The sequence below is a fragment of the Quercus suber genome, unplaced genomic scaffold, assembly GCF_002906115.3.
Source record: "Quercus suber isolate HL8 unplaced genomic scaffold, Cork oak 2.0 scaffold_606, whole genome shotgun sequence".
NCBI lineage: Eukaryota > Viridiplantae > Streptophyta > Magnoliopsida > Fagales > Fagaceae > Quercus > Quercus suber.
Genome location: NW_027070049.1, coordinates 166,298 through 183,263, shown reverse-complemented (window position 1 = coordinate 183,263; position 16,966 = coordinate 166,298). Strand labels below are relative to the sequence as shown.

At 35.5% G+C, this 16,966-nt stretch overlaps 1 protein-coding gene across 1 annotated transcript; it reads right to left on the bottom strand.

Moving 5' to 3' along the window:
• Positions 1-9,135: 9,135 nt before the first annotated feature.
• On the bottom strand, positions 9,136-16,966 carry LOC112015337 (transcription factor MYB3R-1). The gene is given in 14 exon segments (XM_065765078.1): positions 9,136-9,451; positions 9,734-9,970; positions 10,058-10,172; positions 10,528-10,868; positions 11,196-11,271; positions 11,305-11,425; positions 11,428-13,013; positions 13,225-13,353; positions 13,552-13,655; positions 13,796-13,890; positions 15,052-15,109; positions 15,287-15,341; positions 15,821-16,009; positions 16,703-16,966. Coding segments are annotated over 13 exon segments (3,120 nt in total). The 5' UTR covers positions 15,898-16,009; positions 16,703-16,966; the 3' UTR covers positions 9,136-9,325.

Sequence of the window (16,966 nt, the reverse complement as noted above, 5' to 3'; positions counted from 1 at the left end):
CATAATATTCATACCTAACCTATAGACAGGATTTACAAATTTATTGGCTTGAAGAGTGGTAGCTTTTTTTGGCTGATGACAGAATGAGTCACCAGTAAAAAATCGCGTGACTTCATCGCGATTACTATTATTTCTAATTAAATACGATCCTTTACTAGAGATATCATCAATAAGTGAAAGATTAAGAACCGTAGCAATTATTTTGGGAGTAAGATGTATCCTGACACCTTCTACAGTGGTCTCGACTGAATGTTCATGTTTGTTGCAAAAGTTTTCATAAAATTCCTTGACCCAACTCATCTTAGGTGTAGAGAAATCTTTATACATGATTCCCCAATCCTATCTATTAAACGAATTCAAAGAGTTATCATCAATTTCGGAGAATTTTACCTCCCGCTCCATCAACAGCCGGGATGGTTTGAAGGACTTATTAGACTCTTTTAGTCTCTTGGACCTTCGGGAGGAAGCAGACTTGGCCTCTGTAATTCGCTTTCGCTTGGATGTCGAAGCTTTAGCCATGACTGACCAAAAGGAAATATGCATGATCGTGAGTATGAGAGATCAAAACATAAGTGTGCAATGATGACAATAAGAACAAATACACAAGTGTGCGCCCAAACATTACTTCAAAGTTTCTATCAAACATTTTCACAAACTGTATTTCTAAAATCAACATTAAAATAAAATGAAAAATTTAGAAATTCAATGTACCAGCGGAGAGTAAATTTTGAATTTTGATTTTTGTTCGGTTTGAAATATTGCGATGAAATTATCTTTTTAAATTTGATGGCATAGGATTGAGATTTAAGTTATTGTACCTAATCCGGGTTTGCTGGAGTGCTATTGTACCCAATCCGGGTTTGCTGGAGTAGCTTCTCGAACGAAACGAATTGGTTTTATCTTTCTCTTCATAATTATGTATAAAAGTCCAACAATATTTATGAAGAGATGTACAAAAGTCATGCAACATTAATGAAGATATGATATTAAATTTGTGAGACATGTTAAAAGGAAGAAAAGAAGAAACACATGAAGAAATAAGGAGAGGCCATTCGGCCATTTGGAGATGAGGGGAAGTGAAGTCCTAGAGAAAGTAAGGACTCAGTGCAGTCTTGAAGAACTGTGTGAGTGAGTGGGCAAACAAAAGAGAAGAGAAATATAAAGAGAGTAAGAGAAAATTATGAGAGATACAAAGTGAAAAAAAGAGCAGTGAGCGAAAAGAAAAAGTTTTTTTTTTTTTTTTCCCTTTTAGGGAAGATTCCTTTATTAAGAGATTCTGTCATTGTATGAGCATGAAAACAGGATACCCAATGAACATTCGTATGTATATGAAGGGTCCCATTTGAATTTGTGATCCAATGCATCTCTGTAGGGTGGAAAATTTCGTCTGCCCGGATATCATTTTTGAAATTGAGCTTGGCTACTGAACATGCTGAAGTGACCTTATGACCAAATCTTGGGTGTTCTGTTTTTGGATACTTGATCCATTCATCATCATGGGCATTATTTTTCAAAATCTCAAACCAAAATTTGTGAAAATATTTATTTCCATGAGGGAAAATATATCTGTAAAACTCTGGTTCAAAATGAAAACATAGGTAATACTCATTGAGTAAATACTACATGTAGAGGTAATGTGCAACATTCCAGTTGGTTATCCAAAAGGCGAAAGGGGTTTTCCATGGTTGCTCTATGTCAGGGAAAATAGCTAGGAAGTGACAATGGTGTTTTTTAAGATAATCATGAAGGATTCTAATAATTCTTTTAGTTCTGGCTTGAAAGGTCAAAGTTTTTATTTGGTCTTTTATTTCTGAAGGGAGGGTTTCTTTCATGGTAAGGATATCATCAGGGTCTGTAAGGGAGGGACCTGAGGATGATGATGGATCAGCGATAGGATATACACACAGGGGTGGAGGAATAATAGTAGTATTAAGGACATGAGACTTTCTAGAAAGGTAGTCAGTGATAAGATTATCTCTGCCTTTAATATGTTTTACCCAAAAAAAACCATTGTGAAAACCAATTTGACAATTTGAGTAGCTGAGGATGTGGGAACATTTTCCTTTTGAATTAGAGCATATTGGGAAAAGAAGACATATCCATTTCTACTAAAAAGTTGTGCCTATGAAGATGGAATTAGAATTTTACAATCTCATGTTTAACTGCTAGGATCTCTTTGAAGGTGGAATGGTAATGAAGTTCTGAAGGCTTGAACGCACCACTTTTATAACCACAAATACTCATCTTGCCTTCAATTTCTTCAAAAAGAGCTGCTGCCCAGGATTCATCACTTGCATCTGTCTGCAGTATCCGTTAGCCAGGTCCAGGAATCTGCAAAGGGGGGAGTCTTTCAGCTAATTTTTTCAGTTGTTGAACAGCCTCTGTATGAACAGTATTCCAGCTAACTTTCCGTCCCTTCTCCCCATGTGTTTTTTATTTTTGTAAGTTCATGCATCTAAGATCTAACGAGTAAATCCAATTAAGTTGAAAATATAATAGTGCAAATGTGTTCCATGCACTTTCAACTTGTGAACAAAAGTATAAATCCACGTTTAAGCGTCGAGCTTCACCTAAAACAAAGGTCTTTATGTTGTTTGTAGGGTGGAAAGCAAGAAGCAATCCATCCAAACCAACGATAAGAAGCTTTTTCTCAAAAGAAGAACACGGAGGGTCCCCCCATATTGTCCTACACACAAAGTTATGCAAACAAGAAAAAATTTTAAAAGTAGTAGCTCAACATTTTTCATGGAAAAAGATTTTAGCTTTCTGTACAAACCGATAAATTGTGTCTAGAAACAGTCACTGTATCATCGGCGGTAGGGTCAGCAGTTTCAGTTTCCATGGAATTAAAATGCTAAGGCATCTCATCCAAAAATGCATCAACAGTGGCACGGTCAGCACCCTCCTGCATCTTATCCTAAAAAGCCTGAAGCGCCTCATCCTACACACAAAGTTATGCAAACAAGAAAAAATTTAAAAGCAGTAGCTCAACATTTTTCATGGAAAAAGATTTTAGCTTTCTATACAAACCAATAAATTGTGTCTAGAAAGAGTCACTGTATCATCGGTGGTAGGGTCAGCAGTTCCAGTTTCCATGAAATTAAAATGCTGAGGCATCTCATCCAAAAATGCATCAACAGCGGCATAGTCAGCACTCTCCTGCGTCTCATCCTGAAAAGCCTGAAGCGTCTCATCCTGAACAGAATGCATGCATTTTTTTTTTCCCATCTTGAGACGCACGCAAGGGCTGAATCAAGGATTCTAATGGAGGTGACTGACTAGTCGTAGCATCATTAAAAGGATCAACATTTGGAGATGCAGGACGCTCCAGATTAAGAACAGGCCGCCGAAGATGGCTTCTACTATATTCCAAAGAAAATTTATTGAAGGGTTTTTGACAGCTAGGAGGCTTGAAATATTCAGGCTCGAGAACATTAAAATCCTTATGCGACAACAGCTTGGTAACTGAGGATGGAAAAGGGACAACAAAACGTACATCCCTTTTAGATTTAACAGATGCATGGCACATCACATGAAAGAGGTGATGTGGAAGAACAATAGGTTGGTTGTTAAACATATCATAAAGAAAAAACATTCGCCGTAGATTAAGTTCTGTCCGGTTGGCAGTAGGGAAAAGGTTAGTGTTCATAATATTCATACCTAACCTATAGACAGGATTTACAAATTTATTGGCTTAAAGAGTGGTAGCTTTTTTTGGCTGATGACAGAATGTGTCACCAGTAAAAAATCGCGTGACTTCATCGCGATTACTATTATTTCTAATTAAATACGATCCTTTACTAGAGATATCATCAATAAGTGAAAGATTAAGAACCGTAGCAATTATTTTGGGAGTAAGATGTATCCTGACACCTTCTACAGTGGTCTCGACTGAATGTTCATGTTTGTTGCAAAAGTTTTCATAAAATTCCTTGACCCAACTCATCTTAGGTGTAGAGAAATCTTTATACATGATTCCCCAATCCTATCTATTAAACGAATTCAAAGAGTTATCATCAATTTCGGAGAATTTTACCTCCCGCTCCATCAACAGCCGGGATGGTTTGAAGGACTTATTAGACTCTTTTAGTCTCTTGGACCTTCGGGAGGAAGCAGACTTGGCCTCTGTAATTCGCTTTCGCTTGGATGTCGAAGCTTTAGCCATGACTGACCAAAAGGAAATATGCATGATCGTGAGTATGAGAGATCAAAACATAAGTGTGCAATGATGACAATAAGAACAAATACACAAGTGTGCGCCCAAACATTACTTCAAAGTTTCTATCAAACATTTTCACAAACTGTATTTCTAAAATCAACATTAAAATAAAATGAAAAATTTAGAAATTCAATGTACCAGCGGAGAGTAAATTTTGAATTTTGATTTTTGTTCGGTTTGAAATATTGCGATGAAATTATCTTTTTAAATTTGATGGCATAGGATTGAGATTTAAGTTATTGTACCTAATCCGGGTTTGCTGGAGTGCTATTGTACCCAATCCGGGTTTGCTGGAGTAGCTTCTCGAACGAAACGAATTGGTTTTATCTTTCTCTTCATAATTATGTATAAAAGTCCAACAATATTTATGAAGAGATGTACAAAAGTCATGCAACATTAATGAAGATATGATATTAAATTTGTGAGACATGTTAAAAGGAAGAAAAGAAGAAACACATGAAGAAATAAGGAGAGGCCATTCGGCCATTTGGAGATGAGGGGAAGTGAAGTCCTAGAGAAAGTAAGGACTCAGTGCAGTCTTGAAGAACTGTGTGAGTGAGTGGGCAAACAAAAGAGAAGAGAAATATAAAGAGAGTAAGAGAAAATTATGAGAGATACAAAGTGAAAAAAAGAGCAGTGAGCGAAAAGAAAAAGTTTTTTTTTTCTTCTCTTTTAGAGAAGATTCCTTTATTAAGAGATTCTGTCATTGTAAGAGCATGAAAACAGGATACCCAATGAACATTCGTATGTATATGAAGGGTCCCATTTCAATTTGTGATCCAATGCATATCTGTAGGATGGAAAATTTCGTCTGCCCGGATATCATTTTTGAAATTGAGCTTGGCTACTGAACATGCTGAAGTGACCTTATGACCAAATCTTGGGTGTTCTGTTTTTGGATACTTGATCCATTCATCATCATGGGCATCATTTTTCAAAATCTCAAACCAAAATTTGTGAAAATATTTATTTCCATGAGGGAAAATATATCTGTAAAACTCTGGTTCAAAATGAAAACATAGGTAATACTCATTGAGTAAATACTACATGTAGAGGTAATGTGCAACATTCCAGTTGGTTATCCAAAAGGCGAAAGGGGTTTTCCATGGTTGATCTATGTCAGGGAAAACAGCTAGGAAGTGACAATGGTGTTTTTTAAGATAATCATGAAGGATTCTAATAATTCTTTTAGTTCTGGCTTGAAAGGTCAAAGTTTTTATTTGGTCTTTTATTTCTGAAGGGAGGGTTTCTTTCATGGTAAGGATATCATCAGGGTCTGTAAGGGAGGGACCTGAGGATGATGATGGATCAGCGATAGGATATACACACAGGGGTGGAGGAATAATAGTAGTATTAAGGACATGAGACTTTCTAGAAAGGTAGTCAGTGATAAGATTATCTCTGCCTTTAATATGTTTTACCCAAAAAAAACCATTGTGAAAACCAATTTGACAATTTGAGTAGCTGAGGATGTGGGAACATTTTCCTTTTGAATTAGAGCATATTGGGAAAAGAAGACATATCCATTTCTACTAAAAAGTTGTGCCTAAGAAGATGGAATTAGAATTTTACAATCTCATGTTTAACTGCTAGGATCTCTTTGAAGGTGGAATGGTAATGAAGTTCTGAAGGCTTGAATGCACCACTTTTATAACCACAAATACTCATCTTGCCTTGAATTTCTTCAAAAAGAGCTGCTGCCCAGTATTCATCACTTGCATCTGTCTACAGTATCCGTTTGCCAGGTCCAGGAATCTGCAAAGGGGGGAGTCTTTCAGCTAATTTTTTCAGTTGTTGAACAGCCTCTGTATGAACAGTATTCCATTCTGAAGGTGATTTCTTCAGCAATTGAGCTAAACAACGTTGTATCTCTAAGTCTTGTAATTTCTATTTAATATAGTGAAATTATTCAGAGTTTGTCCCGTAGTTTTTTTCTTTGAAGGAGAGAGGATTTTCTCATAAATTTTCGTGTTTTTGTGTTGTTGTGCTTTCGCTGTACTTACTGAAATTTATTCACAGTTATATAAATTTTTTCCAACATATTATAGTATTGTAGTTGTAGTATATGAGTGTGAGATTCGATTCCATTTTATATTTAAGAGATGAGAGATGTTTGGGTTGAGATGTAGAAATACTTACGTACTTTGAAGTATGGAAAATGGTACCTTTTTTTCTTTTGATATTTATGATAATTTCAACCCATTAAATTCTTGCTGGGGTTTATTATGAATATTAAAAGAAGAAAAACTATTATCCGTATTCCGAAAGTACATAAGAATTTTCTATAAATGTAATCTACATAGTGTTATGAGTACAACAATTTGATAATAATTTCACGGCAAATTTTATTGTTAATAAATTAAGCAACCACACCAGCTCATGAATAGTCTTCTAAAATACAAAAAGCGCTTAATTTTACACATTTTAACTCAAATCCCCCCCCCCCCCCACACATTGGTCTTTGTAAGTAAAAATGTCTAAATATGCACAATGGTCTTGCAAATGAACCGTAACTATGTATATATACATGGTTATTGTTCATCGTGTAAATGATTTTTTATTCTTTTTTTCTCTCCTCTCTTTGCCTCACTCTCTTTTCCTTTCTCTCTCCTCTCATGGTTACTGTTCAGTGTTAAAAAAATGAATATTTTACTTGAATAAATGTATATAATAGACAAACTGATGTGAATATTTTATAAAATTAGGTGTGTAAAAAAAAAAAAGTAGGTTTTAGAGATATGGAAAAAATTTTGCACATACTAATATGGATGCTAAGGGGGTATTTGGTACATGTGTTTAAAAACTGAAAATTGTTGTTTAAAAACATTTGTGAAAATGCGTGTGGACGAAAAAGTGCGTTAAAATACATAAAATATTGTTTAAAAACTAAAAATAGTTGTTTGAAAACACTAACCAAACACCCCCCTAAACTTTTTATTATATAAATGGTGTCTTTTTTTTTTTGGAGTAACTGTAAACTGTCTTTGAAGTGTTTTATGCCTTATGTATAAACTTTTTATTATATAAATGGTAAGCGACACCTACACGACCTAATAAAACCTATAAAAAATTGGTAAGTTGATAACAATTTGAAGGGTGTTTTGGTACATTTATTTTTCTCTTTTGTAATTTTTTGCAACTTTATACTATTTTTTACATATTTTTACAACTTTTTGAATGAAAAGTACATCCTTAACTAGCATCACATCTTTGCTACTCAACATTTGCCCAAAATTCTAAAAGCTAGCTTAAATCGGAATGATTTGACATATTTGATGTGATTTGCTGATAATGGCCAAAGTGGTTACACTTGTTACCAAATTTAGTCCCAAATGAACCAAGACTTGGATGGTTAGACCCATGCAACAAATACAACAAATACCCAAAACAAATACTCACTGGTGCATGACCCACACCAACGCAAGATTCTCCACCGCCAAAACCCACTAAAACAGCATATAGTCACCACCACAGCCAGACTTCCACCCTGGTTCGTAAGCATCATTCTGTCTAGAGGTCTATTGGCACTAGATTGAGGAGAGGCAGAGAGTTTCATTTTTTTTTTTTTACTGTTAAATAGTACATCCCCACAAAATCAAAAACAAACAAAATTTCTCTAACAGAACAATATTTTTTTTTTTTCCTACGAACACGTGGCAAATCCCAATCCGCTTATTTTAGTAAGTAAATAAATAATATAATTTGAGAAATAAAATCCAAGGGTTAGGAATTTAAGGAGAATGCAGTGGCCCTAATTTTTTCTAAAAGTGAAAAATTCCTAGATCTGAACAACTATCCTTGAAAAAACAGAGCTGGGAATAACCCATTTAGATGCCTCTCTCTCTCTCTCTCTCTCTCTCCCTCCATCTCTCTATGCTATATAGCATGATAGGCTTTTTTGTACCAAAGCCGACTTCCCTAGGCTCCTCTTTATTCAGTACTTCCCAATGAAACCCACAGGGAAAACGACAGGCACGTGAATGATACCACGGGTTTTATTGAGGGAAGCCTTGGGGGGTGTGTCTGTGGAAGGTGGGGGTCTCTCGTTTGCAGGGCCGAGGCAAAACCTCGGCATGTGCGTCACCTTGAGAGAGCTGGTGTATACTATACCATTCAGTATCCGGATTCAGATCTATTTTAGTTGATTTTGATGAAATGATGTACCTGCCGACTGCCTCCATTCTTTTCTGATAATAATATATTATATAATATCACTTTATCATAAAAATAAATAAATAAATAAAATTATAAACAGTCATTACCAAATTTCGTCCAACCACGAAAACCCGTTTTTCACCGTAAAAAAGTTGAAGTGACAATGTGACATAAAAGTTAGCTTGTAGAAGAAAAGATTACAAAAGGCATAAATAATAGATAAATAAGAAAAGGTAGAAAAAAGAAAGAAAAAAAAAGCACTGAAGAAAAAAAGCACTCCCTCTCAAACTCTCTCTATCTTGATTCTAAAAAAAACACTCATTAGTTTACTTACTCTTCAACTGGTGTTGGCAATAGACTTGGTATGTTCATTGAAGCTTCATTTTTTGTTAAAATCTATATTTTTTAATAAATTCAGATTTTCAAATGGGTATACTCTTTACTCAAACTTGTCTTTTAGAACTAAAATAAACTAGATGGGCCGAAGCGAATAAGAATAAACAGAAGAAATGGACCGAATACTACTTTTCTGCTTTTGACAAAAAATTGTAATGCTGAAATCCCAAGTTACCTAAATTGTAACAAATGTCGTTTGAAGAGTGAACAGTTGTTTTGTTTCACGAAAAAAAAAAAAAAAAAAAAAAAAAAAAAAAAAAAAAAAAAACCCTAACGGAGCAGAAGCTTGTTTGCGGGAAAGTGATACGAGTATGATGCATCATCTTCTAATGGAGTTTCCCTGTTGTGATTATGAGGCAAGGGTCTGTTTGCAAAATAAGGTAACATAATTTGGAAAGAATAATGCACTTGTACAATCTTCTGTAAATTAATTAAATCGAGATACAGCAATGAAACAGCAAGAGAGAGAGAGAGAGAGAGAGAGAGAGAGAGGACTATGTATATATTAACTTCAAATTATGACAGCAATAAGGCTTTTAGCAATAGAACGAACCGCTATCTGCAACCCTTCAACAGATAAGAAGAGGGACTTGAGAAGCTTAAAGCATTTGAGGATCTGCTATTTTCGGTTCCCTTTGCAGGTGTTCCACATTCACTGAAGTCAAGGATGCGACACTCCGTCTGCAAACATTTCAAAAAATCTATTCAGCATATTTCTTGATATCTATCAGGAAGTCTATTACTGGTAGATAAAAGGGATTATTTTCTTCATGACCATTTTCCATAATGTTTTGAGTTACTGTAGGCCTATTTTCTTCATAACCATTTTCCATAATGTTTTTATTATTACTATAGATGGCAGGCTTATTTGCCACAAGTGAATGGGCCATTGTTGTCTCAATTCTGTGGATATATATATATATTTTACTTGAAAAAGAAAAACTTGAGCAAAAATGGTTATACCAAAACATTTGGCGCCAAATGGGAACGGTTTCCCAGAGGATCATGCGGCATATGACTGTTCTCTCGGTCCAGATTCCCCTGGTTGATGGATTTTCCCTTTAGTAATGTTTTTGGAGTTTCATTTCCCAAAACCTCCTGGGCATTGGCATATGCAGCAGCACTCTGCTCACTTATCTGTTTCATCAACCCAATGGCATCATAGCTTCTATCCCCTGGGCTCATTAAATACCCTATATCCTGGAAATAATTTGCAAGTATTAATAAAGAACCATAAAGTATATCAAACACATACAGAAAATACTATTCAACCAAAACTTGTAATACCTCAATTGTAATGTCAGTATCAACCCTTGGGCCAGGCAGAAAAGAGTTTATGAACCATGGGGATTTCCATGCTGAAGGGGATTCGATACTTCTTTTAAATGGAGTTCCTCCAAACCTGAAAACACCATCAGCAAAGCAACCACAGTCACAAACAATCATGGTCAATCTTCAATGATCAGCAAGAAATCAGCAGGGGACACTAAGCTCAAAGCTCAGTCACAAGAACATTCAGGCTGCTGGTAATATAAAATTTTCACATAAAATTTCTAGTTGTATATGAAAAAAAAGTTCTTGATGCAAGGGCAGGTTCAATGGATGACAAATGCTAAAGGAAGAATGTGGCTGATTTTACAGGCTAAAGCTTTCAATACCGCCATCATTCCCAGCATTATCACCAATAGTCTCCCAAAGCAAACACTAGAGCAATAATATGGAAAATGATATCAAAACGAAAAGTGGCTGAATCTTACATGCCAAAGGTTTCAAAACTGGCATCATTCCCAGCATTATCACTTCTATTCTCGAGGGGAACTGACAAAGAAGCAGATTGTAAGCATGTAACTCCAACTGAATGACTTTCATGTTTCTTCACACAAACAGTAGGGGAGCTAACAGGTGCGCATGGATTTCCAAATGATGATTTGTTAGGAATTCCTTGATTTGATGCAGCCCCCAAGCTCCTAGATTGTTGATTTCTTGGAGTTCCAGCACTTGAACCTAATAATGCTCTGTCTGCTTTGGACCCAACTTGATCAGGAGAATTTAACAGCAGATTGTTCATGTCGTGTTCAACAAGCACTCCAGAAGACTGCTGAACCAGAAATAGGTAAAAATTAGTGAGAGAGAGAAAAGACACACAGGAAACATAATGACTCTATTGAACAAACTTCAGTTTTATCCACCAGTCCCCTCTGTGACACCGATAATATCAAATTGGTGGGTTGGCAATTAAAGGAAAAATGATAAAGCTGTACTAAACATGAAAAATCCAAATTTCAAGAAAAGAAGAATCAACAAATTAATCAAAAAGGAGAATAATAATACAATTTTTTTGGAAGCCCAACATTATAATCAACACCATGGAGACAGTCAATATCACACTTGGAAGTTACATACTAGCTAATTAGCTAGAGCCTACCACATCTTCATTTGACAGATTTATACGAAAGTAAGAGGGGTCTTTTACTAATTTCTTCATTCGTAGAAAACCAATGCTCAAAAAATTTAAAAACGAAAAAAGAACTCACAATGTGGGCAACTCCTTCATCCCCCTCTTCAAAGCATGATCAAGATTTTCTTTATCATCAGTGGAAGTTCCAGAATTCTTCTTACGGTTAGATGATGGAGAGAGCAAAGGTGCTTTTTGGTCCCACTGTCAGCAAACATAACATCTAAACGTGAAAAATCTCGGGCCAAACTGGACGTCATGTCAATCTCAAGTTTTTTGTCAATTCTTCTATCTGACAATGGAGATAATAAGTCGCGATGCCGTTTCTTCAATATGGATGGTGTACCTGTGAAAGTTTTAGCAGCACTTTTCAGCACGGCATCAGGACTATCATCACGAGATGGAGAATCCCACAACCTAAATGGGGTAAGGCAGTTCATTGAAGACATCATAAGCTGGCGGATTCCAAGTGGACTATATTCTTGCTGCTGCATGTCACTACCAGATTGTACCAGATCACAGCTGAAAAATGGAATATCCAAGCTTGGGAAACGAGGAGGCTCATAACATAGAGCTCCAACATCCTGCTGTTCTGTATGTACATACGATCCTTCACCCAAAGAAGGGCAAGTATGGTTTATATCTGATCCTGAACCAAAAGAATTTACAGGGACTAATTTTGAAGGTTCCTTTACAAAATCTGGTTGTTCTTGCAATCCTGTGTTCTTTGTACCATTATTGCAAGGGGAATTGGGAGAGTCCTTGGTATAGACAAAGCCATCAGGAGCACTAATGACAAACTCTTGTTCTTGAGTTTCAAATAACTGGTTGGGTTCATCACTGTATATAAGTGTACCACCATCAACAGAAATAAGTGACGGTGCAGGCACAAAATGCTGAGAGCACGAAGTTCCGATTATATCAGACCTAGGAGGACAATATGATTGTGAAGCTGAAGTTGCAACAGTTTCAGATATCATACTGTTTGATGATTGACAGCGAAATGAATCTGTGCCTCCAACTGAGGCAACCATATTTGAGCCTTTTGTGAGATTTCCAGTGAAAAAATTACCATCATTCATTGCCTCTGAAAATAGGACTCTACAACACTCGTCATCAGGTATCAACATGTGCTCTGCTTTATTATAGGAACCCATAGCCATATACCCCATTGAAGTAGAAGCTTGGCAAGGAACATTCACCATTTCATGGCTTTCATTAGTACTTATACAATGAGTTTGCAACTGTGATGAGTCCTGCCCCAATTCCAGTGATGAGATATTTGGTAACCCATGTGCATTAAATTTGTTTTCCCTGCTCACAGAAGCTTTAGCATCATGCGAGAAATTTTGCTCAAGCAATTTGTCAGGGCAACCAGCTTCACAAGAAATATCTGGCATTGAAAAAGCAACATCTTCCAGAGATGTGTAATATTGTTCAGAACAAGATAATGGACTGGAGTTTTGCTCCTTTGCCAAACCAGATTCTTGAGTCAATGGGAGTTCCTCTATGTTATGTAAAACTGCATTGGCCATTTCACTTGCAGACTGAAAGCAACCTGCAACAGTTGAATCTTGACTGCATTCAGAAATTTCCTCACCTTCTATCCCTTTGAGCCCACTATCATCTCCACTACTCTGCATCCTTGAAGAAGATGAAAGCATGGATTGATTTCGATGTCCAACATGAGGAAGGACTGGGTAGTGAGCAAGTAAACCTGATGCTAGATAAGAATCCAATTTCTTTTTGACAGAACTGTTCCAGTGATTTTTAATAGCATTGTCTGTCCTGTTGACCACATGAACACAGATATATCAAAACTCAAGATGATTGCAAGTATCAAATGCCAGTCAAATTAGCAGATTGTTATAGCATAAAACACAACATGGAACATAAGATGCAAGAAATAGAGCATATTAGGAACAGAAGAACACCTAGGAACACTAAAATAAAGAAAAAATGGAAAGGTGCAGCCTCTTATACAACTAACTATATTTACCTTCCAGGCAAGAACTTTGTTAGCTCTGCCCATCGGTTCCCATAGATCTGATGAGCGCGAATCAAAGCCAGTTCCTCTTCTTGGGTCCATGCCTCTTTGTTAATGGAAGGATTAAGATGATTGTGCCACCTGTAATTGGTATCAATTTACATGAGTATACATGCACCATACAGTTGCTGGGACACAACAGCAAAATACAATTTCTAGTTGAGTAAAATTATAACTATCCATTTGCCACAGGCTTTTTTGTTTAGCTTCTAGCTTATTTGCTTATGTACAATTTTTAAAACCTCACTATTTTTAGGTACAAGTATACTTTAGGCATACCTTTCCCGACATTGCTTACCAATACGTCCAGGTAAATGCTGAGCAATGGTCGACCATTTTTTTGGACCATACTTCTTCACCAATTCAATAATAACTTCATCCTCCTATTTACATTTACAAAAGTAACCAGTAAGGTCATGTTAAACCATAAAAAGCATGTTTTTATATAGTCAACGGCAATGCAACTTTGGTGAAACGCAGAGAGGGAATTGACAGAAAACCGGAACCAGCTATTGTAGGTCACCTCTTTAGACCATGGACCTTTGACAAGCTCTGGATTCAAGACCTTCTGCCACCTGTGAAGGCATTGTACGTCGGTACGGTCCTTAAAACACTCCGCTGCAAAGAGAAATTTTACAATTAAAGAATATGAAACATTATGATAAGTCAAAAGTACCAACAATTATGAAATTGGAGCACTGGCTGAAGGGTTTGGTCATATGTAACAGATATCAAATAAAAAGTGGCTTTCAAAATTTAGGCAATCAAAGAACAATGCTAATGCTAAAGATGGTTTGGGGCTCAAAAGTAGTACCAACTAAGAAATGATAGTAAATTGGCTGAAATAAACATTCTCCCTCATTTGTTGGTCCAAACTCCCCCTTATGGGGTGCGACACAAGATTTTTAACTTTGGTTTTTAATGGGAGGTAGAGAGGAGAGTTGGAGACAAGGTTCGAACTTAGGACCTCTTACTATGATACCATGATAAATTACTAATTGTCCCAAAAGCTTAAGCAGTAAGGAAATGGAGAACTTAATCATTATTCTATCATTTAATAATTATTCTTAATATGGTTTTTTGTTCAATTAAGTTCACAATTTTCCATAAGGCTTCTATCTTGACTTTGTCTGCCATAAATTAGGAGGAGGGGGAGGTGGCATAAACATTTTGTCCATGATACTCACCAACAGGAAGGAATAAGAAATTCATATAACACAAATTGATAGTGAGAAGAGAAAGTTATCTGGAACAATTTTCAGACATAAAAGCTTGAGCAGGACTCAAATTTGCCTTAAATTTCATTGAACTTATATAGAGTAGGCAAGAAAACCTAACCAACAAATAGAAGTGTTAGTTTTGAAAAGATTCCTCCCTTGTTGGGTAATCTAGTGTCCACTGTTTGAAATTGCAAATTAAAGTTATTGTTTCCTTTGCTAATATCCAATAATAGCCATATTTGTTCTTGTAAAAATTAATTAACCAGAACATTATCATGGGCCGAAAAACTCTAGGCCATCTATACAGCTATTCATTGTCTCATATAGAGTGTGTAAATTAATCGGTAACCAATAGTTCATAAATCTATAATATACAAAATATATGCAAATCTATACAGCAAAACGTTTGAAGAACTTAAAAGGGCATATATACAAAGAAAATAAACAAATAAATAACTAAAAGCACAAGGAAAAAATAAATGCTGAAGTATAATGATTCCCATAATTTGTTATAAAATTAGCTTCCAAAGATAAACACACTGGTAACACGCAATAATACCTATTTTTTTCCAGTTCTTTCCTTTAAAACGCTGAACGGCCTTCTGCAAAATCTCATCCTAAAACACAAGGAAAATTTATACATTCACATACCCAGAATATAACAAAAATTATAACGTTATACAACTAAACAATTATAATCATCACAGAACACAACAATGAATTAAGAACTTGTTATATTAGTTCCATTAATATAGCAGCAACAGTGAAAAGTAGTAAAACAAAATAGACTTTACCTCTTCAGGTGTCCATTGTCCTTTGGTAGAACGCCTTGTAGGACCACTAGTCCTCCTAAAAAAGATTAATATAATGTTAAGAAAAATTCAATTGCTATATTGCCTATTCCTCAATCAGAGCATAGATAATCCCTGATATGAGTAAAATTGAGAGAGCATCTTTGAATTTGTTGTACTAGGAAGCAAGGTTTCCAAAATAAAAATATCACTAAAGAAAAGAGTTCCTCAATAAGTCAATCTGATGTTAAATTTTGTCGTTTGTAGTTCTATAAAAACACAAAAAAAATTAGAGAAACTGTCTCTCAACAACTTCATTTTTTACATCACTGGCATAATACACTAGAGAAAATCCCAATATTGCATGAATTCAACGAGATTAACTCTATCTCTATGAGAAAAGGTGTTAAGCACCAATTAAAATGTGTTTCTATCAATTGGTTGAAAAAGGTTCCAAGATATAAACAAGAGGAAGAATAATGGCTACGTTTTGAGATTACACCTAAAGATGAAATAACAAACAGGCTATTAAATTACCCTTGTAAAGCTCGCATTTTCTGGCTAGCATCCCCAGACCCATCTTGGGTGGTAGAGATTTTCCGATCACCTTCCATAGTTTCTTGACAAATAGGTAAATCTACATACCCCAATTCCAACACGACAACAACTATCTCCAGAATATTCTCTCCAAATCATTATCTTCTACCTCGCAGAGGCAGTAGCTACCTTTTTGCACAGAGAAAAAACAGAAATCATAAAATTAACAACCCAATTGTAAAATTGATAGTAAGAAAAAAGCATTAGAAAGAGTTAAATCGCCGATCCAAAGCTAAAATTAAACACTAAAATCAGTAGCAGCCAATCGATCATCGTTACTAAAACTAAAATTCATAATCTCATATAATTATTTTTTTTAACAAACAATTAAAAAAAAAGCTTCAGATATAAACAATAGTTGTCCATGATATTTACAATTCCTTAGCTCACCGAGTTTAAATGGCGGTCTTGCTCAGAATAATTTGCTAATTACACGACATTTTTAGAGAGAGAGAGATCGGTAACTTAAAATTGAGCTAAATAAGATTCAAAACACAAAGAATTTACAAAAAGAAACATGAAGCAACATAGTAGAAATCAAAACCTATGCTGTACTTCCGACAAAACATTGAACATGTCTCAAAAAAAAAAAAAAAAAAAAAAAAAAAAAAACCAAAAATCCATCGAACTCTAGTACGATAAAATTAGCATAATTTCGAAGCTTAGGTTAAAGATCAAACAAAAATTCCATCAGATCAAACCTTTAAAAAAAAAAAAAAACACACAAACACTCGCCAAAGTAAATTTAAACTGATAAAAAAAAAATTGTTTAGGTTTTAAAAGCAAAGGCACAGTGAGAGAGTGAGAGTGAGAAAAACTCACCGAACTGAGCTTCAGAATCAGAAAGCGAAGCGTAGAGAATCAATTTGTTGGGAGAGAAAGTCGGTGATGGGATCAAAACGGTGCGCATTTGAAGATCCAAGTGAGCGATTTGGGGAAAAAAAAAAAAAGAAGAAGAAGAAGATGAAGTTCTCTCAGTTTTGGTAACAAAAAAATTAAAAAACTCGATCTGCTAAATGCGTTTTTTTTTAGAGAGAGAAAGAGAAGAGAGAGAGAGGAGAGAGTGAAACGGTCTGGTGCTCTATT